The sequence below is a fragment of the Equus asinus genome, chromosome 3, assembly GCF_041296235.1.
Source record: "Equus asinus isolate D_3611 breed Donkey chromosome 3, EquAss-T2T_v2, whole genome shotgun sequence".
NCBI lineage: Eukaryota > Metazoa > Chordata > Mammalia > Perissodactyla > Equidae > Equus > Equus asinus.
In genome coordinates this window covers 82,962,954-82,990,128 of record NC_091792.1, presented here as the reverse complement: position 1 = coordinate 82,990,128, position 27,175 = coordinate 82,962,954, and the positions used below count along the sequence as shown (strand labels likewise).

The following is a 27,175-nucleotide window of genomic DNA, read 5'->3' as shown; positions in this document are numbered from 1 at the left end:
GCAACAGCTCGGGAACAGTTGTCACACCTTTTCTCTGGAGGTGACTAACCCGGACCAAAAAAACACCAGAGCTCCCCAAATCTCTGCCGTGTTGGAAGTGGAATATCTTATCAATAAGAGACCCAGACAGACAAAGAAACATGCCTCCAGTTTCTGAGAAAATGAGAAGCAAGAGGGAGGAGAAACCAGTCACAACTCAGGAGAGCCCTACCGTGCGAACGTCTGCAAAGCCAGGGCGTGGAGGCCAGCGGGCCTGGGCGAGGGCCACGCTGGTAGGACAACAGATAAAGAATAAAAAGACATTTTGTCTCTGGCAGATGCTGTGAGTTATTTATCCAGGATCCAGCTCCCTCTTCTTCCTTGTTAAAAGAACCCCAATTTCATTCAGGGGAACAACGTGCCAAGGTTTAAAAACTCCAATTTCCCAGCTTTCCACCTGGCATTACAGTTCTATGGAAGTCCCCAGGAAGGGCATCCCTTGGTGCATAAAAAGGCTAGAAGGCCTTAGGCCTTTGCCCTTCACTTTTTCCTGCCTCAGATGTTGATATGGGCCCTGGAAGCACAGCAGCCCTCTTGCAACCAAGAGGTACAAACAGGAGGGTCAGGAGGATGAAGGCCTGCACGTTAAAGACAGTGGAGCAGAAAGGTGAAAAGAGCCTGGGTCCTCAGTAGCATCGATGCACTGGAGGGCCAGGCCCACACTGAGAAACCCCAGACAGCACATGAGACACACAAACCCCTAGAGCAAGGGTTTCTGTTATTTGGAGCAGAATGAAATCATGATTCACAAGGCTAGTCATTAAAGCATCAAAACCTCCTGGAACAGCTTGTTCTGCTTATGGGCCATGGCCACAGAGCTCACAAAGACAAAACGACTGGGGCTACGAGCTTTAACCTTCAACGTTCAGAAAAACCCCAGATGACCTGAGTTGCTGACCTAGCAGCCTTCCTCACTACATAAGGATTTATTAAGCACTTGCTGTGTACCTCAGGCCCCATAGTGGGGCTATGGCTAGAACGAGAAGATAGACATGGTCCATTGAGGGAGGAGATGAGAAACATATTAATCTATTCTATTAAGCAGACAAGCAAGGGTGTTAACCGAGGTACCAACAGTACAGGGGTTCTGTGGAGATGACTCTGGGCTCCCTGGGCATCCTTGGGCAGAGGGCACACGTGAAAGATGGGTGGAAGCAAGAGATAAGGCAGGAAAGATAGAGCAGACCAGATGCAGAGGCCACCTTAGACATTTTAACTTTTTATCATGTATGAAAAACCAGCCTTTAAACAGAGGATAGGCATTTGCTTTGTGTTTTGTTCTAGAACCAGAACTCTTGCCAATAGAAGAGAGAAAGACTAATAGCAGGGGAATTGTGATGAGTTCCTAACATCGGGAGACAACTCTCCGTGGGTGTCTTGTGTCTCTATTCTTCTGTGAAGAGACAGCGTCTGTCTCAAACTCTCTCGTCAAGGACGTTTACAGAGCAAACAGCTTTGTGAGACAGAGATCCTGTCTCCCTCTGGGGGCAGAGGGCAGGTTTTTGTACTGTGCAGGGTGATAAAGATAATGCATCCTCAGGGCAGGGGTCGGCCAGGATTGCTGTCTAAGACTGAGGGTTTCCTAAGCTCAGGCTTCCTCAGCTGGGCCAGAAGCCCACTGTGTAGGTAGTATCCCTCTGAGTCACTGTCCTCCTTGGGACTAGGTGCAAGAAAAACTACTGCAAACATGAAACTCGTGCCACCTGCAGGGCTGGGAGTAATCAAGTCCTCTGTCTCTGACCCAGGAGTGTCAAGCCTCCTTGCGGCATCGGCGAGACTGTGGCAGGCTAACTTGTTAGCCTGCAAGGAGGGTGAAATCTCAGAGCCTTCCCAGATCTCAATGATTAAATGAGGACTAGAGAGAGAGAAAAGGTCTGAGATACATTTGCGGGTTGGAGATTGGAATCAAAGATGATTCTGAAGCGTCTGAGTTGGGTGACTGGGCAGAAGACAGTGGTGATGTTAACTGAGAAGAGGAACAAAGGAGGAGAAGTAGGTTCCTGTGAAAGAACAATGAGCTGGCTTTGATGTGTTGGGTGTGAGGTGCTTAGGGGATCTTGAGGAGGAGACGTCTAGTGGGCAGGTCCTCGTTCCAGCTGAGCCTCGACTACAGGGGATGCTCCAGAAACAAACTGAGCCCCTCAGCCTGCAGTGCTGCCCTTCAGCACTTCCTGAGCTCACACACTGTTGTGTCCCATCAGGGTCCCCAGGAGACACCAACAGCAGACCTCCTAAAACAAACAGACAAACAGAAGTTAGAGAATCAACCCTCTGGAGCTGGAGCCTGGGCATCTGAATTCTTTAAAGCTCCAGAGGGGACTTTCTCCTGCAGCCAGAGTGGGAAGCATTGGCCTATTAGAACCAAGACATCGAACTCTCCTGGAAGTCCTCAGAGACAGCCCGACCTGGTCAAAGCAAAAGGCCATCTTCCCCTTTGGACAAGCAGGCGGCCACTTGCTGCATCAGTACCCCAGGAATATTATTCAGCTTCCATCCTTTGTGAGGCCACTGAGTTCTGACCAAGGGGCCAATTATCACTTGCCAAGTAAACCACCGCACGTAGAGCAAGCAGACTTCTTGAGCTACGCAACTCCAGGTGTGGTGTAAGTTAGACTTTATCTCCCAGAATAGTCAGACCCTTCTGCTGCCCTAAGCTACCTGGAATTCTGCTTGACACACCCTCTGGGGAAATCATAGGGATACACTCATGCCTGCTCAGTCTTACTGGGCACAGCCTCAGATAAAACCATCCCCCACCACATCCTGTCCCCAGCCCCCTGATGAAAAGCCCAGACATCGCAAGCCTCTTACCAATAGTCTGGGGCCTTGAGCTCCTAGAGAAGGCAAAGGGCAGGGCTGTACCCCTGGTAAGCACGTAGCCTTCTCCTTTATCTTTCTCTGGGTCCTTACAGCCTTCACACATGATGACTCATGACTTCCTCTTGTCTTGGAAAGGCTGGTCTCCCTTTCCCCTGCAGAACACCTGAAGGGTAGCCATCTAGTCCAGCGCGTACGCTCCTGCTACCATGTGGACCTAAACTCATGCGATTCATGAGAATCTCACTTCAATCTGGCAAGCCCACAATCTTAGCTTAAACTTGGTCCCACGTCTTGGCAACATAGCCATTCAAAGAAACGGTTGGTTCAGAAATCCTTCAAGCCTGGGAGAAACTCAGAACTTATCAGCAAAATAATTCCTTCCAAGGTTGACTGTGCACCCGCATTCGCCTTCCCTGTTTGATAGTTAAATGGGATTGGGGGCCCGGGGGAGATGGAGACACCCAGGAGGGTTAGGCATTTGCTGTACTCAGGACACAGGTCTGAGCTCATCCAGATGTGGCTGACAGCTTCCAGGGTCAGTTCATCTTTGAAAAAACCATCTTACGGGGAAGTAGAGAGAGTTCTACTTTACAAAATAGAAGTCCATCCTTCAGGTGAGCTGTACTCTCCATCCAGGAAGAAGGTTATTCTCACTCTCTTCTGACATGCTCAAAGGAGCAGCCTGGGCTGGGTGCTGGAGACAGAGAGTTAACACCACAGGCAATTCCATGGAAAAAGACGCCACTCAAGTTAGTTCAAGTGTGACGAGTTCTTCAAAAGAGAATGTCACAGGAGCACAGCTTGGTGGAGTGGAGAGGGGCTGAGTTCTGAGAGGACCTCCCTGAGAAAGCCGTTCTGGGTGAGGTCTGAGGCATGAATAGGGTTGGGGGCCGAAGAGTATTTCTACCCTTTTCATCTTTGCAAGAACCCCATGGTGTAGGCAGTACCATGCGCATCTTACAAGGGAGGGCGTGAAGACGGGGGACAGTGACTCGTCTGTGCATCTGAGGCCACACCACAAGAAGGGCTTTTTCACTGATTCACTCATTGCACAAAATCCTTTAGGTATGGCGGGTGACCAGCCTCCTAGAGTCTTCACAGGGACCGAGGCACTAAGGGATACGCATCAGTGTCTAGTTTGACCCTCATTCTTTCCACACTGGAGTCCATACAGGATAACATCTCCTAAAGCCTTTCCTCTGCCCTGTGGCGGAATGAGTGAGCCCTGTCTTACTCTTTGTATGTTTTAATCCCTCTCTTCCCTCTCTCACCCTAGAAATTAGTAGAATGTTTGATATATGCGAGGCTCCATAAACATGTGTTGAGAGGCAGCATCAGCAGTTGTTCAAGGGAGCACTGAGAGCATCCGTAGAAATTAAACTAGGACTTGAAGCCAGAGGCCCTGAGACGATCTTTCCTACAAAGGCCTCACACACCCTGGAGAGTCATCTTCTTATTCACGCTTGCCCACTCCGGGGGGTGCAGAGAGGGCGGCTCTGCCTTCTAACTTCTCCACAGTAATTCGGTTTGTCCCTCCATCATGACACATTCTGCTTTGTGGAGTAACTGGCATCCTAATACTTTTATTAGGTTAACAAAAATGCTAATCTGGAGCATTAAGGCATTAATAAGATTCTACCTCTTTTGACTTTGGGTGCAAACCTTGACAAAATTAACAATCTCCATTTTAAAATTTAAATGTCAAGGATAAGGTATTAATTTTGCACAGCTTTAAATACACCTTAACCGTACAGGTGTCACAAATCAGATGTCTTTAATCGTTTGATCCAATCATTCCACTCTTAAGAATCTATGTGCAAAATATAAGACATGTATCAGAAAGTTCTCTGCAACTTTACAAATTGGGAAGAGCCTAAATTTCTAATCCTGCTGGATTGATTAAGTTACAGTTGATACACACCAGCAGTTCCCAACGTTTTTGTCTCAGGATCCCTTTACTGAATGGTTGAGGCTCCTGAAGTGCTTTTGTTTATGTGGGTAGTTTCTACAAATATTTACTATATTAGAAATTAAAAAGGAGAAACGGTTACAACACAGAATAAAAAGCACACATTCCAGTACCGGCAGCGTGAGGACGTCACCACGTCGTCTCGTCTCTGAGAAACTCCACTGTACTCTCAGCAGGAATGACGACAAGAAAATGAGGTCTCAGTGGTCGTATGAAAGAACCATGACCTTGTGAACTGTGAGAAGGACTCAGAGACCCCAAAGGTCCCTGGCCCACGTTGTGAGAACCCATGATCTATACAATCCAATACTATGTGACCATATTTTTATTTTATAAAGTATTCACTGATACTGAAAATGTTCTGTTTTGAAAAAAGCAGACTACAAAACAGTATGAACAGCATTGCTCAATTTAAAACAAACAAAAAAAGTAATGGAGAGAAACACACTAATATAGTACCAGACTAGACCTCTAGATGGTGAAAATGTTATTTCTTTTTCTGTGTTTTCTGCATTGACGTTTTTCTTTTGTAATCAGAATAAAAGGTATTTAACAAACATACAGAAATTACCTATTTACCACCCCCCTGTATTTTTATTCCCAGACTTGAAAATTTCAACTTAGTAGATACCACCTAGAAATGTCAGTGATAAGGTATTAGTTTTGTTTTGTTTTGTTTTTTTTAAAGATTTTATTTTTTTCCTTTTTCTCCCCAAAGGCCCCTGGTACATAGTTGTATATTATTCATTGTGGGTCCTTCTAGTTGTGGCATGTGGGACGCTGCCTCAGCATGGTTTGATGAGCAGTGCCATGTCCGTGACCAGGATTCGAACCAATGAAACACTGGGCCGCCTGCAGCGGAGCACGTGAACTTAACCACTCGTCCACCGGGCCAGCCCCTAAGGCATTAGTTTTGTTCAGCTCTAAACAAGGCCTCCCTGGGCTTGTCCTTGCCTCTCAGAGTGGGGTCTGCAGATGACATCAGTGCCACCTGCAGTCTGCTGCAGCCGTGGCCTCTCAGCCCCACTCGAGACCCGCTACATCAGACCCAGGTGATTTCAGGTGAGTTAAGGTGACCCAGGAGAGTCATGTACAGTAAAGTGTGAGAAACCCTGGTGGCACATTAGAATTACCTGCGAGCTTAAAAGAGGGGAGTGCAGACGGGCTGCATAGTGGGTTTTTTGGGTTTTGGGTTTGGTTTGGCTTTTTTGATGCTCCCAGGTGATTCTCACGTGCATCTGTTGCTGAGAACTACTGCTCTACTGCGAGGCCTGGCTTCAGCTGAAAAAGAGCAAGATTGCCACCTCCAGCCTCCACCTGCGTCAATGCAATGCCCCCCCGCAACGTGTTAGTGGTCTCCCTGCCAGCTCCCAGGTCATGCATAGAAACTTCACAGGGACAGTGGGACTAGATGGAGGCGACAGTTGGGTTCTAGAGCAAGAAGAAAACGTCTGCCCTGCCGCCCCGCGAGGCTCTAAGGCCATCGGATTGGCGGGTTTGTAAAGTTGCAGTGACTTCCGAGAGGGCATGGGGCGTTGCAACTGTTAGTCTATTTGCCTTCCGCAAAATCCTTTGATAGACAATTCTGGCAAACTTTTTGGAATGATTTTTAAAACAGTCCTATCAAATGGCAGTGGTTTAGTACCTGCAGGCACTGTCCAGCTTTACCAAAAGTTCCACTTTGCCTCCATCACCTCCTCATTCCAGAATGAGGTGGCTACTGCTCACTCACTTACGAACCAATCCTTCAGCCCGTTTCTGAGGGCCTACACGCGCCAGGGTCGCGGCCACCGCTGCAGGACTCTCTGTACTGGACCTTCTGCTCAGCAGCTCTTCCCTGTGCTACTACAGTCTAGAAGGCCTGGGGCCTCCCCTGCCTGGAATGCGTTCCCCTCTCTCCCCAGGGCCCAGGCCAAGCCTCTCTTCCTGCTCAGCCCTCCTTCCACTCCAGGGGGTTTTCCTACCTTAGCTGCCGCCTCCGAAGACGTCAGCTTAGCTCTCTAGGGAGCCTAAACTTTCCGCGCCTGGCGGGGCTTTCTCCCCTTTACTTCACATTTCCTCAAAAATGGACGCAGAGCGCTGCCAGCACAGGGCCCGGCACACGATGAGCTTCCAGTAAGTGCGACCCGTCCCCGCAGCGGACAGACAGGCTCGCAGCAGGGAGCCGGGAGCTAGCGGGCTATTTGGGCACCAGGCAACAAGACTCAAGGAAACACACATCCTGCAAATACGGCTATTTTATTCATAAGACTTTAATCACCCTAACAAGTCGTATGTAAGATTTACTTCAAATAAATACAGATCGCAGCACCACCTTTTTCAATCATAGCCTAATAAAGCATGCCTTACTTTCAAAATGTCCCGGACAACGTGTCAAGACTGCGTTCAAGAGCTTAGAGCAGATCCAGAGGGCAGGGAGCCTCCACTCCCTGGTGAGGGGCGCATGCGCAATACCCACCCCGCAGCCAGGAGCCGCGCGGCCTCGGAGCCACCTGCCCTGTCCAGCCAGGGAACCTGCTGCAGGCCGTGACCTCTCCAGCGCTGCCGGGACAAAGTACCACACAGCGGCGGCTGAAACCGCGGAATTCATTCTCACAATTCTTGAGAGTAAAGGCCCAAATCCAGGCGTGGGCAGGGCTATCCTTGGGGGGGGGGGCTCTGAAGGGGACGCTTTGTGCCTCCTTCCCGGCCCCGGGGCTGTGTTGGCGTCTCTGGCATTGCTCGGCCTGCAGACGCATCACCCATCTCCGCGTTCGTGTTCACATGGCCTTCTCCCTGCGCGCGCGCCTGTGTCCAAATTCCCCTTTTTGTAAGACCCACCCTACTCCAGCACGACCTCATCTTAACTAATTACACCTGCAACGACCCCATTTCCAAACAAGGTCACATTCTGAGGTGTGGGGGGTTAGGACTTCAACATACGAATTTTTGGAAGGCACAATTCAACCCCTCACAAACTCCTAGAACACCAGTTATAGTCAGTGACCCCGACCACCGCACCACCCTACCTCTCTCACCACCTTTCAAATCAAGGTTGCAGATTCTCAAATCAAAGGAAACTCCAGGTGACTCACATGGGTGCTTTTAGAGGAAACAAGAGGAACGTTCCATTCGCTGTTTCAGGACAGTTGCTTGTTTTGAAGAGGAATTGAGATGAAAATCAGCACTCTAGGGCCTTGGGGGCACTAACCGTTGGGGCTCCGGTTGAGAGCAGGCTGCACCCAGGGAAAGTGTAGACGGTCAGCGCGCCCCTCCCCCCAAGGGGCATCTTGACGAGGCAGCGCCTCCTGTCCGGCGGATCAGCAGTTTCAGACCGTCACCACTCTTCCATAAAGCGGGTCTGCGTCTTGGCAGGGGACAGGGCCCAGCTCGTCGTGCGCACACTCGGCTGCGGAACCCTATAAAGCCCCGGCAGCAACACCGGAACGGAGGTAGTGAAGGGAGCCTAAAAGCCTTGTTCCCAAACTTTCCAAAACTAGCTATGTCGTTTTCCGGAGTGTGTACAAGGAACAAAACACCCTCCCACCCTAAGCACGCAACACACAGCTGTCTATCCTCAAGTTTCCCCAAAGCGCGAGTACCTCTGAGCAGGGCAAGGGCTCCACCCCCGCAGGGACCACTCCCACTCCAGTCAATTGTTCCACATGATCACCACTAGAGGGCAGGCCATCAAAACGTTCCTGCTCAAACCAGCTGCCCTGCAAGAGCGAAAACGAACCCATGGTGCTAGGTTCCAGATTTAAACGACGGCTCTCCAGTCGGCCTTCTCCAGCACAGAATGCGACCACACATTCAGTGAAGACAACGACGTGGAAAGCGCTGTTGTTCGCAAGCTACTGCTTTCTTTTCCGACGATATTTTCACAGTGTAAAGCCCATGAACGCACCTGCTCTTCCTTCAGGTTCTCTGCGTTTGGGAGATGGTAGAAGTGGAGGAATAAATTGCACTGGCCAGTGCAGGTCCTGAGGCGTTTGGTTTGGGTTAATAGACAACAGGAGGGGACTAACTTAAGCATCCTCCCATTGGTGCCAAGCTTACAAGAGAACCACTCAGCAGGAACACTCCAGAGGAAGCTGTATTTAATTCCTCAAATTAAAGAAGCCCTAAAAACTAAGTTTATAAACTTAACCTTTGATGCAAGCTCCTCCAAAAAAAAAAGTCTCAAGTCTAAGGATGGCTTTAGTCTCTGCTGAGTGGCTGCTCTTCTCTGCTCCCTGCCCGCAGGCAGATACGTTTGTCCATCTGTTGTCATGCATAGATTTCATCGGGGCGCCCTGATACGGCCTAAGGTGGTGTATTTCCAGCAAACGCTGCGCTTTCCCTCCCGTTGGAAGACTAGGCTTCTCATCTGGAGAGGGCAGCACCTGGAAACAGCCATGGCCTCACTGCAGAGCGCCGGCCGCGAAACCCTGCTGGCCAGTGTGCACGGAGGGGCTCCAGCTCTTCCTCGGAGAAGGGGTTTCGTGGCATCAATGACAGAGCTGCGGCGGGCAGCCAGGACACGGCTCGGCTCCTCCGCTCCCCAGGGCTGCGGGTCCAGCCAGCCGCAAGCGGGCGCCCGTGAGCGCGGGGGCCGCGACTCCTCCCGCCTGCCCAGCAAGGAGAAGCCCAGACACACTTTTCGGAAGACGCCTGATGGGAGGAGGCAGGGGACCTGCGGCAGGAAGAGAGCTGAAGAAAGTCGAGGTTTATTCCATCGTAGAAGAAAGACGAAGAAAACAAAGTAAAGGCACTTCTTTTTCAAGTGCTTCATGACATGAAATTCCACTTTTTAATTCCTGAGTTCATCTTTCAAAACTGTACTAGATATCTTTAAATCATAGAGGCAAAAACGTTTGTGGTAACTGGTGGAACAATAGAGATAAATAAAGACCAATTCAATATCCTCCACGGTCTGCCTTCTACACAGGGAAGCAGCCGCCGCAGCCCCGAGTCCTGCCCACGCAGCGCCCTTCATTGCTGAGCTGCGGGCCTCTCCTGCGCGGCCAGGACGGCCCGGCCAGGAAAACGGGAGCAGGGATCTCCGGTCACCACTGACACATTTGCTTAAGTAACATTTTGGTCTCAAATATCCAAGGGATTGAGGCAAACTGTTGCTCAAACAAGTCTTGGGCCATCGTGTCCGTCAGGGTCCGAGAAGACTACACAAACCTTACATTTTGCTTTCATGTGATCTTCGAAAAAAGCCTTTAATAGTTTTCAAGACAGAAGTCTTCTTCTGCAGTGAGAATTCACAGTGAAAGGACATCTAAGTCGGTATTTCTCACATAATGGCTTTTAAGGTTCTTGCTCTAAGGCACTACTAGCAATTATTTTTTAGACAAAGGTTGTGAATATTACCAAGATTTACCTCAGTCCACCAATCCTAAACCTCACTGTGCATTCCATTTTCAATGAGAGCTGCTTACAAACACAGGCTCTGGCTCCCCATTCCGGAATGGCTAGGCACAAGGCCTGATGATCTGTCTACGTGGTCCCCACGTGCCTGTGACCAACACACAGGGACCTCAGGGCCAGAGATTTCCTACGTACCCAGCTCTGCCCGTCTCTCAGCAGTCTGCGGCCAGCAGCACCAAGGGACCCGTCTACCCCACCCCCCGCATCGGATCAGGGCTCTGCTTCTCCGGGTGCACTTCCAAGACCAGGAGCAACAGCAGCGCCTGGGAAGTTGTCAGAAAGGCACATTCTCGAGCCCCCCAGACCCACCAAATGAGAAATGCTGGGGTCGAGGCAACACAGTCATGTGTGTTTCAACAAGCCATCCAGATGATTCCGAGGCACCTCGGGTTTGAGAAGCACTGGATTAGAGAATTTCACAATTTCACGAGAGAAGCACTGAAGAAAGACATAACTCCGTGTAAGGTGGAACCAAGTTTATTAATGGCAGCCTTTATCACAACCACTCTTGAGTGTAAAAAATAAAGGGTGATTGACTGAACTTCGGAACTCACTTGCACTTGCTGTTTGGCCTTTCACGGGATGTGCCAAAGGGCGGGAATCTGGCCTGATGCTGAATCAACCGGTCAGCTGGAGTTCACTGGAGAATGAGGCAATAAACAAAAAAGACAAGAGTGCCAATTGAAGAGCTCCAGTCTTCTCCATGTGGGAATGACCTGACAGAATGACAACTGTGGAGGGGGCAGACATGAAATAATCTTACAGCCGGAATATGGAATGATCATCTCTAACTCTACAGAGATAGAAAAATACACACATGCAGAGTCATACACACACCCAAACTCTGGAGATGAGATTTTCAAAGAATTTTTGTTCTTTCTCTGAGCAGACTGACACATTCATCAGCCACAGCAATGCAACATGGGGCTGAAATGGAAAACCTTGCCAAATTTCCACAAAGTATGCTAGCTGTCTGCCCAATTATGTGTTGGCAAATGTGTCATCACCGTAAAATATGCCTGTGGTTTTCCCAGCATTCCACAGACCAGTATCTCCTCCCCAGGAGAGTCATCCCAGTAGACACCCACTGGATTAAAATCTGGGGGCAAAACTCCTCCCTCCCACCTGGAGTGGGGGCAGGGCGGGTGGCAGCACCTGGAAGTGGTTTCCCACCTAGTGTCACAGAACACTTGCCCATCAATGCACGCCCCCTCCAGAGTATTTGTGCTTTGCTACCATCCTGATGGTGAGTCAGCAGTAGGAGACCAGAAGGAGCTCGGGCCATGCACTCTTTCCTTTTTTTAAAATAAAAACAAACTAAAACCAGAAAAAGGAGAAACAACAATTAGAAGCTTTTTGATTGTGTCAGTACTGTTTCAGAACTGGGTTTAATTCCATTCAGAGAAAGAGGGGGAGGCTGCAGAAGAGGCCACGAGGATAGATACGGTAAAGGGGCTGCTGAGTCCATGGAAGCATTTGCGATGGCACAGCTGGTCCCTTCCCACCTGGAGGACACGCTACCCCAGTGGAGGCCGTGGACCTATGAAATGAACACCGACCAGAGAGCTGTATAAGTGTTTGTAGGACAGACGGCAGGAACAGGAGCTGGCGGATTCGGAGTCACAGGTCATGCAGGGAGATTATACAAAAAAAAATCATGTTCAAGCTGAGTAAGAAAACACTAAAATTTAACAGAACCTGTATCATAGCTTTCACTTTTGAGAGATTTAAAAAAAAAAAAAAAACCCCACAACAAAACGAAACCAAACCAAACCCCAGAGTATTCCAGTTTCCAGAGAATGCAGCAACTGGTTTGGTGGGCTGGGGTGCGGGGGTCTTCAACTGTCAGCCCTTCATTAACCTCATCTTCTTGGATTCCATTGATAAAGCTCAGGCCTACTCAGGAAAAAGCTCTGTCCTGTTAAAAGTCCGCATCATGAAGCGTTCCATCGCCCTTGCTCAGTGCACACAGAAAGCGTTAAGTTCCTATGAGGAGACACTCCAGGAGGGACCAGACGTGCCCCGAGTTACTTGCTGAATGCCATCACAAGATCTGAACCCAAAGACAAGCTGTCTTCTTCTTGGGATGATAGTTGTGACAGGTCCTTGAAATGTACAGTGAAGGGATGCCAGACCCCGCGGCCTCCCAGGGAAGGGGCTGGGTTTTAGAGAAGCCGCACTTCTTTAGCCATGAGCAGAAGGCAGTCCCTTCGAGGTGTGATGGAGAGCATAGCTGCCTCTCCAGCCCTCCGATGACCCAAGTAGAGAAGAAGACTGTTTTCCACAAATTCAAGAACATCTGGGCCCCCTCCCTCCCTTTTCTCTTTTTTGGTAAGTATCCAACCATCCATAAATTCATGGCTACAGCAGAGATTCATGGCGCAATGACTTTCATACTGGTTTTTGTTTTTTATTCTGTCAGTGAGCAGCATTTCCCAGTCTGACCCCTCAAACAAGTTCTTGGCAGCTCCATCAGGTGGGACTGCAGGATCCCTCTGCGAGTAGGGTCTGTGTGGCGCGGAGTCAGCTGGGCACGCTGGAGGGCGTGGGGCTGGCTCTGTCCAGTGTCTTGCGGAAGCTGTTGCACGGCCCTACCAGCTAGCCCTGACAGCTTCAATATCACTAACCAAGTTCTGGGCCAGGCATATCCCGAAAATCTGAGAAAGGAAGGAAAAGAGAGAGAGACAGTGAAACTCTTAACTTCATTAGGCTTTTCCTTAGCCAATGAATCCCATTTCTCTTTTATTTTTAAAATTGGGATATAATTCATATACTGTAAAATTCATCCTTTTAAAGTGTGTGATTTGGTGGTTTTTAGTATATTCACAAGGATGTGCAACTATCACCACTATCTAATTCCAGAACATTTTCATAACCCTAAAAATAAATTCTGTACCCATTAGCAATCATTCCCATCTCTACAGCCCTGGTAAACAATAATCTACTCTCTGTCTCAATGGATTTGCCTGTTCTGGACGTTTCATATAAATGGAATCATAGAATATGTGGTCTTTTGTGTCAGTTTGCTTTCATGTAGCAAAACATTTTTAAGGTGCATCCATGTGGTAGCATGTACCAGTAGTTCAATCCTTTTGATGGCTTGAATAATATTCCATTATACGGATAAACCATATTTTGTTTATCCATTCATTGGTTGATGGACATTTGTACTGTTTCCATTTTTTGGCTATTATGATAGTGCTGCTATGAACATCTGTGTACAAGTTCTTGGTTGAATATATGTTTTCAATTCTTTTGTACCTCTCTAGGAGGAGAATTATGGGATCATATGGTAACTCTGTTTAGCTTTCTGAGGAACTGCCAAACTTTTCTCCAAAGAGGCTGCATCATTTTCATTCCCTTCAGCAATCTACAAGGGCTCCAATTTCTCCACATCCTCGTGGACTCTTGTTATTGTCTTCCTTTTTAATTATATCCATCCTAATGTGTGTGAAGTGGATCTCATCATGATTTTGATTCGAATTTCCCTAACAACTAATGATGCTGAACAACTTTTCATGTGATTATTAGCTATCTGTACCTTCTTTGGAGAAATGTCTATTCAAATCCTTTGCCCATCTTTTAACTGGGTTTGTCTTCTTACTGAGTTGTTCTTTGTATATTCTAGATACTAGATCCTTATCAGATACAATGATTTGCAAATATTTTCTCCCATTTTGTGGGCTGTGTTTTTACTTTCTTGATAGTATTGTTTTTAGCAAAGAAGTTTTTAATTTTGATGAAGTCCATTACTGTGCTCTTTCTTTGGTTGCTTGTGGTTTGGTGTCATAGCTAAGAAAACACTGCCTAATCCAAGGTCACAAATATTTACACCTATACTTTCTTCTAAGAGTTTTATAGCTTTAGCTCTTACATTTAGATGTTTGATCTATTATGAGTTAATTTTTGTATATGGTGTGAGGCAGGGGTCCAAATTCATTTTTGCATATAAATATCTACTTAGTCCAGTACCACTTGTTGAAAAGATTATTCTTTCCCTATTGAATGGTCTCAGTTCCCTTGTCATAAATCAACAGACCACAGATGTATGGATTTATTTCTGGACTTTCAATTCTATTCCACTAATCTATATGTCCAATCTTATTCCGGTATGTACTGTCTTGGTTACTGTAGCTTTGTAGTAAGTCTGAAACTGAGAAGTGTGAATTCTCCAAACTTTGTTCTTTTTCAAGTTTGTTTTGCTATTCTGGGTCCCCTGCATTTTCATATGAATTTTAGGATCAGCTTTTTCATTTTTTGCAAAAAAGGCAGTTGGAATTTTGACAGAGATTTCATTGAATCTATAGATCAATTTGAGGAGCACTGCCACCTTAACAATATAATCCTAAGTCTTCCAATCCATGAATCCGGGATGGCTTTTCATTTATTTAGGTGTTTAATTTCTCTCAACCATTGTGCCCCACGGTGACCCTCCAATAAAAGTATCACGTCGCCATACGATGAAAACCCCAGCTCTTGGGACTGCCCAGGAGGAAAAGCGGGTGCTCCCTTATCTCACTAGCACTTTGTCAAGGTGGTCCAGAGAGAGCAAGGGGCACAGCGTGTCTGTGAAACTCCAAAAAGCTTTAACCTTCATACTGGGATCTACTTCTGATCGTTCCTGTCTGCCCCAGCTGTCACAGTGCAGTATAAGTGAGGCCATGGAAACACTGGAATGCCAGCAGGCAACTACTGACCCAATCAACTTCTCCATCTTGAAAAGGAAAAAAGCTTTCCTAAAGTATTCCAGGATAGTGGCATCTAAAATCAGAGCTTTGATGAAATCCAAACCAAGTAGTTTAGGTCTTTTTCCCAGCCCTCCTAACTGTGGAGTCTTAAAAACTGTGACATTAAGGTGATTAAGCAAAGCTCCTGTCCCAGCGAGGGCTCTCCCAGGGCACTGTTTCCCTGTGACATCATCCACAGAGGAGCCTTGTCTTACCTGTAGCAATGCAATGCCTATGAAAATACCAGCCACGATGGTTAAATTGTCCTGCAACCACTTCTCAAACTGGGGCACACAGCCTTTCGTGTAGATTACAATCTGCTGATCAACTTCCTTCACAAGGGAAGAGGAGAGCACAGCGTCACCACGCAAGTTCAAAAGCTCCTCCAACACCCTTTGTGCTAAGCAACAAGAGGAGATCCCACTTACTGGTTTTTGCCTGGCATCATAGCCACACTGAGTGTTGATGACATCTTCCTGATGGAGAAAGAAAACAGAAAAGTGAAATTCAGTCTTGTTAGAAAGCCCAGCTAGGAATCAGCAGAAGATCGCTGGTTTTGTGTCAGTAATAAAACGTGTACTTGGGCATGCAGCTGTCCCAGGCACCATGTGAAACACTTTTATCCCTTGTAATTATTATGACAATGCTCATAAGCAGATATTAAAATGAGTCTTCTTTTCCAAATGAGGAAAACTGAGGCTCAGGAAATATCAGAAAGGATCGCGAACCCATGACGCAGGAGGTTGGGGGGTCAACGCTGATGACCTCGAGATGCTTATGGGGTTTGGGGAACTGGAGACAGAGATAAAAACCACGGTTAAAGGGCACAAGGACTGTCTTCATTTACACTCTTTTAGGGGGACATCTACTTCCCAATCTGTATACTCCTGTATTATTTAAATGGTTTTTCAATGAGAACGTATTACTTAATTAAAAACAAAACAAAGCCCTCACCACACATTACATAGACAAAGTGTGATGGCTTCTGAGAATCTTCAGAAAGGACAGGAGCTGGAGACAGAGCACAGAGTATATCTGCTGCCAGCGTGATGCTGCCTGAGTGGGCACTGCCCTCACAGGGGAGGGAGAAACGGGCCCGTGGGAGAGGTTGGCCCTCCGGGGGAGGTCTGCGGGCTCAGAGCATGGTCCTTACTGACTCTTAGTCTCCTTCAGACGGAGAGTAACAGCCAGGATGACCCCCTCATGGGCGGCCTGCAGGGAAGTTCTGCTTTGCCACCCGCAGACCAGGCCCCACACCCTCCACCTCACAGGGGGACCCGGGCCCACTCAGCCCTGCTCCATGGGGGGAAGGGCGGGTCTGGGTGAGGACCTTGGGGACTGCCAGGCCAGAGCGAGGCTGGAGTCTAGAAGACACGAAAGCAGGAGCAACTCCTCACATTTGTCCTTCTAACACTCAATTCTGGCTTTAAACTTACAACAGAAGAGTGGCATTTCAAGTCACTCTATATGCCAGGCACATGATTTGACCCAAAGTACAATCAAACTTGTGGTAAAAGCGAGTGGCTTATGAACAGATTTTATACTTTTTCTTTTTTTAAATAAAATACAAACCACAGTCATGGGGGTCATTCTGACCGAGCGAGGGGGCAGCTGCGGTCTCCCTACAGGGTAGTCTAGGTCCATCTTGTCCCACACTCTTCTCCTCGTTCTAATATTCCCCCAGAACTAGGCCGGGAAGAGGCGGGTTGTGGCCCCGCACCATGCAGAGGGCCCTCAGACACGCGTCCTCCCAGAAGCAGGAGGACCAGGCCCTCCAGGCCGCTGTGGGGAAGCTCAGCTCCACCGCACCCAGCAGTGGGGGCCTGGGAAGTTCCTTCACCTCTGCGACCTTGACTCTACCTGGAAAGGGAAGGTGACAGTGGTGTCTGCCGGTAGGAACGTTCCAAAGTTAAATGCGCCAACACACAAAAATGCTTAGACTAGGAACCAGCATGTAGCACTAAATTAACATCGGCGAATATGACTCCTCCTAGGGAGATCCGAGCACTACACCCCTACAGGAGGTACAATTAGGAAGAAGCGGGAGGGAAGAGGTTTCAAGAACGAAATCGCTCTGCTCATGCCACACACACGTGGAGCAGGCGGCGGCGTGCTGGCATTCACTTACCGCGGGGTCTTTAGTGCAGCAGGAGAAGGGCACGCCGCACCGCTCTCGACTTGCGTTGGAATCTGTGCAATTGAAGTAAATATTTAGGTTCCAATCATCAGCTCCAAAAGCCCCACAGCACTGCCACTAGAGCAAACAGGAGAGAATCAGCACATGTCGACTTGGAGGCGACCGAGCGCCTACGCTTACACCCGCCAAACCACCAACACCCAGCTTTGCCAGCTCTAACCATCTCTTCTGTCTCAGAACTTATTTTTAACCAAACTGAACCTGAAAGGCCCCTCTAAAAGCTTCCGAAGTTATTGAGGCCGACGGCTCCTAAGGATGTGCTCCATGAGATTAAAATGACTGACGAGACCAGCGGGGTTAGGTGGAAGAAGGGAGAGCAGGAGCAGCTCAGTAGGGCTCAGTTACAAGATCTGTTTGGCTTGGGTACACAAGCGAATATTCTAGAAGGATCAACAAGACTAAAACAGTAGTAGTGTCTGAAGCAGGCAACTGGGGTTGTGGGTAGGATCTCTAGAGGCTAACCTTTTTAAAATTTGATCTCTACACCTTAAAGGTTTTTTAAAAACCCGCTTTATTGAGGTATAATTTACATATAATAAAGTGCACGTACTTAAAGTGTACAATTTGCTAAGACATGACGTATGTATACATCGAGAAACCACCACCAGAGTCAAGAGGGTGAACACATCCCTTACCTCCAAAAGTTTCAGAGGCTTACATTTCATTATCTGTGTCTATTCTGAATTTTTTTTAAACAAGAGCATGTATTTACATTTTCAACTTAAAACATTCAATCATCGAATTAAAACATAATAAAACGAGCTGTTAAATTCAGTGGGTCTTAAACAGGCCCTGATTCAAGGGCAGCCCCACAACCCACCCAGCCCCCGTCTCTCCCCCAGGTGGGCTAGCTCTGCTTCTCCGAGCTAAACAAACATCAAGCCTTGGCCATTTTAAGACTTTCAGGACAATAGCTACTTCCAAACACTAAATTCCGTGACAGAAAAATAAAATCACATGAAACAACAGTATATCCATATAGAGCAGACAGCATTTCAAGAGAACGTGTTTCCACATGTTCTTCCAACTCAGCTCCTCCCCCGACGGCTGGGGTTGTGCATCTTGAGGTTTGCCTACAAAGCCCCATCAGATCTGCCATGCAAACTAGTCAGCAATAATACCCGGCAAGGTGTGAGCTTGCATCCATTATGACCTAACAGAACAGTGAAGTCGGCTGAGGAGAGGAAACAGGGCTTAATTTCACACCTGAGGTACAGCTTACTCCAGGACACTCGTTGCTGCCAGTGAACAAAACTAATACAACTCAGCTCACTTCTGACTGCCTAACGAGGGTCGCCCTCATGGCAATGGCCCACCAGCCCTCTCCTCCCTTTATCAAAAGGGACCCCAGCTTATTCTGGAAAACTGTCCAACCAAAAGATGGTTGTTGGTCCCTTGGGCTTCTGTATGCCCTTGAGTCCTGCCATATGCATTAATGTCACAGACACCGCTGTCCAGGTCTGCTCAGCTTATCCAGTTTTTCAGTGCAAGCAAATAAAGACCTGTCTGTTTGTAGGACAACTCCGTAAGCCTAATATAAAACTGTTCACATCATTAGAGTGTCATAATATCCCCATGAGTTAAACAGCAGCTATTATTATTTCCATTTTACTATTGAGGAAATAGGTCACTGTCCTATTAGCACAAGGCTGAGCTAATCAGATTTTGGCGCTAGAACTGTATCTTCTGACCCCTTGTTTCTGCCATCTTGCATTGTGAGCGGATCAGGGCATCTGCTACGTGGTCTGCATCCCAGGGGCCGTCACAGAGGATGTTCAGAAGCCTGCGCGGAAGGGGGCTCTACTGCACCGACTCTTCACTTGTCAGAGGCCACCAGGGCTCAGCACTTTATCGACTGGCCATTTTAACTGCATGTGCCATAATAATGCTTGGGCTTATTTTAGGAACTTTGTGCACAAATATTCTATTGATAGCATATTACTATGAGCTGCGAAGGATGGAGGAAGACCAAAAGGAGGGCAAAGGAACAAGAAAGAATCCACATTTGATGTCAAATAAAATGTTAAACCAGTAGCAAAACAATATTCTTCAAATGTTGACAGGAAAGGGCAACTGTGACTCTAAGCTTTTTGCTCAAGAGGTTTCTTCTTTGTTCTTCTACCTTAGTAGAAATTGAGATAAATGAAAATAGGACATTTCCATTTAGGGTACAGATCATGTAAGTCATAGAGCAAGTCAGAAAATAATAATTAGACAAGCAAACAAACAAAAAAACATGCAGGAAAAGCAGAGATAGGTTCCAGCTGGCAGACGCAGAAGCCAGAAGGGGTGTTCATTGGGGTCATCCTTCTGAGAAAGCTTTCAACTTGAAATAAACCAAATTTAAACTTACGTATTCCTGGGTGAAGTCTATGAGGTTTTGCAAATCAATGTCATCCCTGTAGGCTCTGATGTTGTTGTTTATAAAGAAATACAGCTGGTCTTTGATCCAGTCTTTGAAAACAAATGCCAGAACCCCGGCAGTGAGCTCCAGGAAGAAAATAATTCCCAGGAACACAGAAAACTAAGACAAAAGACACACACACAGACAACAGTTATAAGGGTTATTTTGATCATACATAGTTAAATGGTTCCTTCTAAAAAGGTCTGTAATTACATTGGGTTGTTACACACGTCCAAAGCAGATAATCTTCAGTTTCTTAAGATTCATTAATAGAATATTACACTCTAAGAAAGGATTTTTAAAAATCATTTCATAATCACATTTTAGGGGCTCTGGTGCTCCATGTGGTAATTAACCAACAAAGGCCATAAGCAAACATGGGTAATAGAAGTTTCTCATTAGACCCATTAGCAAGGCCTAATGAATTTCTCCTGATTAATGCACTGCCAGACACTTGAACAACGACCTGCCCCTACCTCTAGTAAGCTTTTGTAATGTCGAAACATAAATTATCCCAGTATTTTAAGATCGCCTGTCATTTATTACTGTGGCCTTGATTCTGTATGCAACATATTCCCTTTTTGGATTCAGACACTGTTTTAATTTCCCTTGGCACCTGCTATACAAAGTAAAATAGCACATGTGTTCATCTTAGATGAAGAGTTCTAAGAGGAAGGTAGGGCATGACTGTACCATGAAAATAATTTCCCATCCTGAAAGCAGATGAAGCCACTGGGTTGAGGTCTTTCTTGGAATGCTGGTTCTGCTGGCTTTCCTTTGAGAAACACCAGTCTTGGAATATTTTAAATAACAACATGCAACCAAAGGAAGACTTTCAGCTAAGGCAGACAACAAGAGGCTGGAGACCATGGGTAACATGGTAATTGCCCACAAATCTGGGGAAATTTCCCTTCCATCTAGAAGACTCAGAATAGCCTCATCTTAGTCATATTAACACACTGTTCATGCCCACAGTTCTTTCCACTTCCTACCACCCCCACAATCTTACCCTTTTCAAATTTTTTTGCTCAAAGAGATTATGAGAAATGAGGCTGTGAAGGATCAGAGGGTAAACTGCAGGCAAACTTCTGGTGACAAGGACAGAAAGGGTGACACGGGGGCCACACCTGCTCAGCAGAGCTCCTGAGGGCTGCAGGACAGTGTTGGTGGTTGAGGCGGCAGAGGGGGCTAAAGCTGTCTACTGTCTCTGTCTTCAGCAAGCAGCCACCATGCAGCCACCAAGAGAGACAGGTACTAGGGAGGGGCGCAAAGGAAACTACACAGTGACTTACCAAAATAAAACACAGAAAAAAATGTTTATGCATTCAGCAAAAATCTACTGAATCACCCACAACAGATCAGGCCCTGGACTAGGAGGGCTTTGCAGAAGCAAAGATGAGTCAGACCATACTCCTGCCTCTAAAGACCTCCCATTTTATGCGATTTGGAGGTGGCGGTAGGAGAGAGCAGTGTAGTGGGGCCATTTCACATTAGATGTCAGTGTGTCTGACAGGGTTTATCCAGGATGCCTAGTGCACTTCTGGAAGGGTAGGCACAAGGGGAAGGGTGGAAGGAAGAAATAAGTGCCTGGCAAAGTCTGGAACCCCAAGGTTTAGGCCCCAATTCTAGACCCTCCAGCTCAGCCCCTCAGGTTCCACTGAGCTCCTGGTTGTCTGTCCTTGATGCGTTCACTAGAAATAGAACCTACACAGTTCTTAATTATCATCAGTGATACCAATAATTCCAAAGTAAGCTTTCCTCAATCTAGAAAAAGGGACAGAAAAACAATCATATTGATGAGGATTTTTAGGCTGCTTAATTTTAAAACGGTTTATGATGAGGATTTTTAGGCTGGTTACTTTTAAAACTGCAGATGAGAAGCAGGCTCCGAGGACTGGAATTTTGCTTGTCCTTTTGAGACATTTGCGTTTGTGAAGGAAGGGGGGGATGACCTTGTAGGGACCTGAAATTGGCCACCCCAGGATATGTCTCTTTGGCATCGGGATTGTTTGGGGCTGATTGCTTTTGATGGGCTGGGACAGGGAAGGAGGCTCTGGGGAATGGAACTTGCCCTTGTTGGGACACATTTACATTTGTAAGGTAAATCTCTCCCTGTAAAATGTGCCTCCCTCTCTGTACCAGGAAGAAGAGGAGAGATGACCTTGTCCCTAGAAACTCTTAACGGGGAAGGCAAGAACTTAAGTTGGTTGCTGTCTGGCAATCTCATGTAACTGATTTAGGGTGGTGGCTTCTGACCTTTACTTAATCCGATTTGATTCTTGTCTAAAAGTCATGGGATCACCCAACGACCAGACCCCACCTGCACTGATACCATTTTAACTTTTTTTCATGTTCTTTCCTTTGTCTTCGTAAAGAGATGACTCACATACCTATGCCTTAAATTTAGCCCTAACCCACAACTCAGGGCAGCAGCAGGAGCTCTGCCTGCCCGTGGGTCCTGTCCCCATGCCAGCGGGGGCAGCAGAAGCGGTGGCAGCAGAAGCTCTGACTGCCCATGGGCCCTGTCCCCATGCTATTCCACACTATTCTCTAAATAAAAGAGCACTACTGCCAGATCTTGAGAGTCCAAGAAATCTTTCTTTCGACTCCTCGGCTCACCGACCCCGCATCAATATCACTTCTACTCAATGTCTACCCCATAGTATAATAGAATCCCCTATCCTTTATTAGGAGCCACACTCTACACGTGAACAGGACAGTTATCTCACTACAGAAATGAGATCACAGCCCACGTGCCTACACACACAGTGCACCGAGACAGAAGGCACACACACAAAGGTTTTAGTTAGATTTTGTTCTCACCTCCATAACGTTGGGCAAGTTCACCATCAAGTTACCCTGGCAAATTTTCTCATAATGTTACAGAATGTACATATCAAAAATTGAGTCCAAATTAAATTCTTATCAAATATTTGGCAGAAATCCACATGCTATGGGCCCTGTGTGCTAATTTTCCCCATTTCCAAAGGTGCAGAGACTGACTCAGCGGCTCCTTCTAGGCCTCAGCCAAGCAGGAAGCTCCTTTCCATTTCACAGCATCTCAGCTCTCAGACTCGCCCCAGCAACCCTCCTGCCCCATGGCCTCAGAGCCGAGGGCTGTCTGGAGGCATGCTGACATTGACTTCCTACTTATTTCCTAGTTCCTGCTCAAAGAATATTTTGGGCCAGTTTTTATTGTTTGTACAAAATGGAGAGACAGGCCATTTTAAATATTCTCCAAGATTTAAAAAAGCCAAGAAGCAACACAATTCTCTTCATTTCCAACATGGGACTTTATAAATTAAGGCACTCATTTTATAAGGCACTTTCAATTTATAAATGGGATTTAAAGAAATGTGTATATTTCTGCCAGTTCAGTTAACTGGTATCTTCAACTACACAAATAATAAACTACGGTAAAGGGACTACCCTCATAAACGAAACTATCTTCAAGTGAATCCTAGTAAAGGGGATCCCACATTTTGGGGCATGGAGGCTAAACCAGATAAAAAAGTGGCAACCGCTAAGTACGCTCTGGGGCCCACTGAAGCTACAGAAAAGCTGAGTGAGGTGAGCTCAAGCCCTCAGAAGGATCTCATGCTAAGAAGACTGGTGAGATGGCGGTCATGACAAGCCTCCAGAATGTGGCGTTAGCCAGAGCTGCCCAAATTTGCCAGGGGCCTCGCAGGGGGACAGTGTGTGTGCAGTGAGCCTGCTCTTCTGAGGGCTATTGGAGAAAAGATGCCAGAGGATGACGTGGCAGACGTGCTGGGGAGGAGAATCACAGACGCAGGGCTGTCGGGCGTGGCTCTGCGTTATGTTCCTGTTTTAAATGAAAACGTCCCCAGAGGATGTTGTATCAGCAGAGGTTGAGAATGATTCTGGGATATTACATTAATACTGTTCTCTAGAAGTCCCACCGTCTTCCCTCACGATAGGAGGGTGGGGTTTTTTAAAAATTCTTTTTCTGTTCTTGGAAATGGGTGTGGACACTGCTGTGTCGAGGCTGGGATCCAGACGAGCACCAGAACGCCAGGCTCCAGGCCGACAGGCACACTGGGCTGACCTGTGGCTACACTCGCCAAACCTCTTTCAGACACGTACGTGTGCGCATACGCCATTTTGTTCTCCTTTGGAAGGAATCTCCAGAGGAGAGGCTTTTACTTTTAATACTTATCTACCCCCTGGTGAAAGTCCTTCTCCAAAAATATTCATACTAACAGTGATCACACCTAACACCCTGCAAGGGACCTAAAAACTAGGCTGGTCATGCAAAAGTCAGACTCTGTACTGGCAGAGAACAAGGGAGATTTGTCTTTTCCTGTTTCTCCATATTCACCAAAACCTTCTGCTTACCAGATTTATCTGGGCAAGCCACAGCTACTGTGCTTTGTCTAGTTTCTCTAAACCAATTACCTGAAAAGCTTCTACCATGTGCTTAAAAGAGGGGCCAAAGTCACTCAAAAGAAGTAAACTCTGTCTAGAGACCTACCTTAGTCCTGAAGGTATTTTAGGGATTGGAATTCAAAGTCGTGATATCCACATACAAAATCCCCACCTTTCGTATGGGATATCCATACAAAACATCCCAGGGGGTGGGGTGGGACTTACTTTATCAAGGAGGCAGGGGTGTGTGCAGGGGGAGAATCTGGAGAGCTCTCCTGGGAGAGAAGCACCGCAGGCCATCTCTGCCGGCCTTGGGCGTGGCTCACTCTTGCCTACAGACCGGGTTCCTCCTGCTGTGAGACAGGAGCCTGGCTCTCAGCCTGAGCGCAGAGCGCGATACTTACGAACTTGAGAAGGAAGGTGTTTTCCCGAAGAGCTCCGATGCAGCCTGCGAATCCCAGGATGAACATGACTCCTCCCACCACAAGGAAGAGCCAGACGGGGTCGAAGCCGCCGAGGTCCGTGATGGAAGAGATGTTGGACAGCACGCCCTGGGTGTGGAGAGAACACACAGACACCGGGTGCAGGGTCAGTTCCCAACAGGAAAAGATGACTACAGTTGTCTTTCCCCTCTGGGAGAAAAACCTCAGAAGTAATCCCATTATTAGGCATGATTAATACTCAAGACACACCGCAAAAAATAAAACAAAACAGAAACAAAAAATGACTTTCTTTCTAGGCTCTAGATACATTCCTATTTTTAGTAAAACTACACGAAGCAATGAAATGACCCTAAGAAACTGTCATTAGACCCTGTACAGAGAAGATGTGGATGTTACCTTTGCTTTCTCTGTCCCCAAATTAAGTGGTCTTGAGTAAAAAACAGGTGTGAAGGACAAACACAGTGCCCAGCACCCAGGGAGAGGGGTCCCGGTGAGTCCCGGGGCACACAGGTGTCAGACAGCGCCTGTTCCAAGCGCGGGGCACTTGTCAGGCAACAGGCAGAGCAGGATGCTGAGCGCTAACACAGCAGCCACTCCAGCCGCAAGCCCCAAAAAGTCCTCCAGGGAAAAACTGCACCTCAGCATCCCTCCTTGAGCTTCACGGAGACGCTGTCAGGCTCAGATCCCCAGCCCCACAGGTGGTTTGTGCTGGCGGTTGTTCCACATCGAGTTATTAGAGGTATTTCCTTACCACCTTTTTATAAGAACTGGGATTTAACTGATTTACAAATCTAAGGTTACTCCCTGGTTTTCAACCCTTTATTCTCCTGCCAAAGGAACCCAGAGTAATCTCATTTCTCTGCAAACAATGCCACTTCTTTATTGAAATCCTTTTCTCCTTAAGTGTGATACCACATCAAATACCACCCAGAACCCATGCTGGAAATCATGAGATTTGTTTCTCTGAAATGCAAGGTACATATTTACTATTCTATTATTTTGAATACTATTATTTTGAAACTGGATGTATGTGAGTCTTACAAACCCAATATCATCAATATTTTATTTTCTTATCTTATTAAACTTGCTTTGAATTCTCAAAATACCCCCAGAGGATCATGGTATAGCTTGCTCTAAAGTCTTAATATTAAATAACTTGTTTTCAAAGCACTCCCAACAATCTGGAAGAACAGAAAGTATTCATTTCATGTTATACTTAAGGAAAATGGAACCCAGAGAGGTTTGGAGACTTGCTGGAGGTCACACAGCTATTGATTTTTTGGAACCAGAATAGAATGTCCTCTTTAGTACTCTTTCCCCACCAAGTAGAAGCCATGTACTTGTTTCCCAGCGCTTCCCAGTCAGCACTAATCAACATCGGAGTTTTAAGTTTTAACCCCTTTTAAGGTTGCAGGAACTTTTGGACAAGAGTATTTTGTTCGTTAGGTTTTTGTTTCTTTTCGGAGGGCATAAGCTTAAGAATGATACTGGATAATAATAATAGAACATATATGAAGAATAAAGCACTCTTAAAATGCACAACTTCAACCCTACGAGAAAGGCCCAGGGTTTGAATAAAGCCCCAGATGAAGGGTGGAGATTATGAAAGCAGTTAGGGGCGTAGGGTGTTTCCACCAACCTCCGGGGCGACATCACAAGAGGCAACCACGGCCCTCACGAGGCTGCTTAGACTGATGGTTTGATCCAATCTTGTGGTTCTTGGATTTCCAAGCTCTGAACTATGAATACTCCAGGGGGAAAAAGGAAAATACAAAAATACTGCAGCCAATTCTCCACCTACATAAACAATGCTGAGAAAACAACTGTCAGAGGAGGCAGCCAGAGTCCATGCGACAGCAGTGAGGGTCCAGCGTCGGAATGACCTGCCCCCGCAGAATGCCTCTAAACACGGTGTCACACTGAAAGTCTTAATGTTCTCGACCTGCTCAGCCAGGGGAAGAGAGGACTTTGAGGGTACATGATAATATACTTCAGATTTTAAATGCTAACTTAATTATGGGAGAAGTAGACTAAACAGAAGCAGCAGCAGAGTTGGAAGTGACAGGAAGAGGTGTCCGTTCCGCATAAAGAGGCCTTTCTAACACCAGCGGGTCTCCAGCAAGGGATCAGAGAAGGCTGCCCAAGGAACGTGGCTTCCCCTCAGCGGGGAGCCGAAGCTGTGGCCTCCACAGCAGCGCCCCAGGAGGGCCTCCCAAATGGGACGGGAAAGCAGGACTTAATGACCCTTAGGTTCCTTCCAACCTTAAGACTATTCTATGACTTCACCCACTTTTCACAGGCTTTTTATTTGTGATTCACCCTCAAGTCCGAGCAGAGATCAGATTGTTCCCAAACACTCCTCCAGGGCCCACGGCTTTAGAGGAAGAGCTCCCTCGATAAGGGGACAGTTAACTGGGCAGCTCCGGGGAAGCCAGCCAGCCAACATGCACACCTGAGCCTGGAATACCAAGTACTCCCTCCCCAACAGGCAAAACGGGACGATCCCAACTGGCAGCAGGTCCTGGGTCGTCTGTCCTCTCTGGGTTTAATTTCGAGGATGAAAATTTGGCGTCTCAGACAAACTCATTTTCATACTTTTTACTCTCCCCAGCCTGCAGGGGCAGTTTTAATTGAGAGGCCTTCCACCGTTTCCATGGAAACGACAACCGCCTGGGGGCCTAGCAGGACTGCAGATTCTACTCATTTAATCCTAAATTCTGGCAAAAGACAGGACTGGAGACAGACTCTGAGAGCTTGTGGGAAATAATGTTCTGTAAAGTATGGAAAATACTA

At 47.1% G+C, this 27,175-nt stretch overlaps 1 protein-coding gene across 4 annotated transcripts in view; it reads right to left on the bottom strand.

Moving 5' to 3' along the window:
- Positions 1-10,686: 10,686 nt before the first annotated feature.
- The window catches only part of TSPAN5 (tetraspanin 5), a 152,813-nt gene continuing 136,324 nt past the window's right edge, over positions 10,687-27,175 (bottom strand). For all 4 annotated transcript variants that reach the window (XM_014865081.3, XM_044766360.2, XM_070505323.1 and 1 more), the window contains 6 exons: positions 24,344-24,490; positions 19,503-19,673; positions 17,081-17,206; positions 15,381-15,428; positions 15,168-15,284; positions 10,687-12,882 (listed from right to left, as the gene is read on the bottom strand). In XM_014865081.3, the coding sequence (XP_014720567.1) occupies positions 12,817-12,882; positions 15,168-15,284; positions 15,381-15,428; positions 17,081-17,206; positions 19,503-19,673; positions 24,344-24,490 (675 nt within the window). In that variant the 3' untranslated portion in view covers positions 10,687-12,816. The remainder of the gene's footprint in view (positions 12,883-15,167; positions 15,285-15,380; positions 15,429-17,080; positions 17,207-19,502; positions 19,674-24,343; positions 24,491-27,175) is intronic.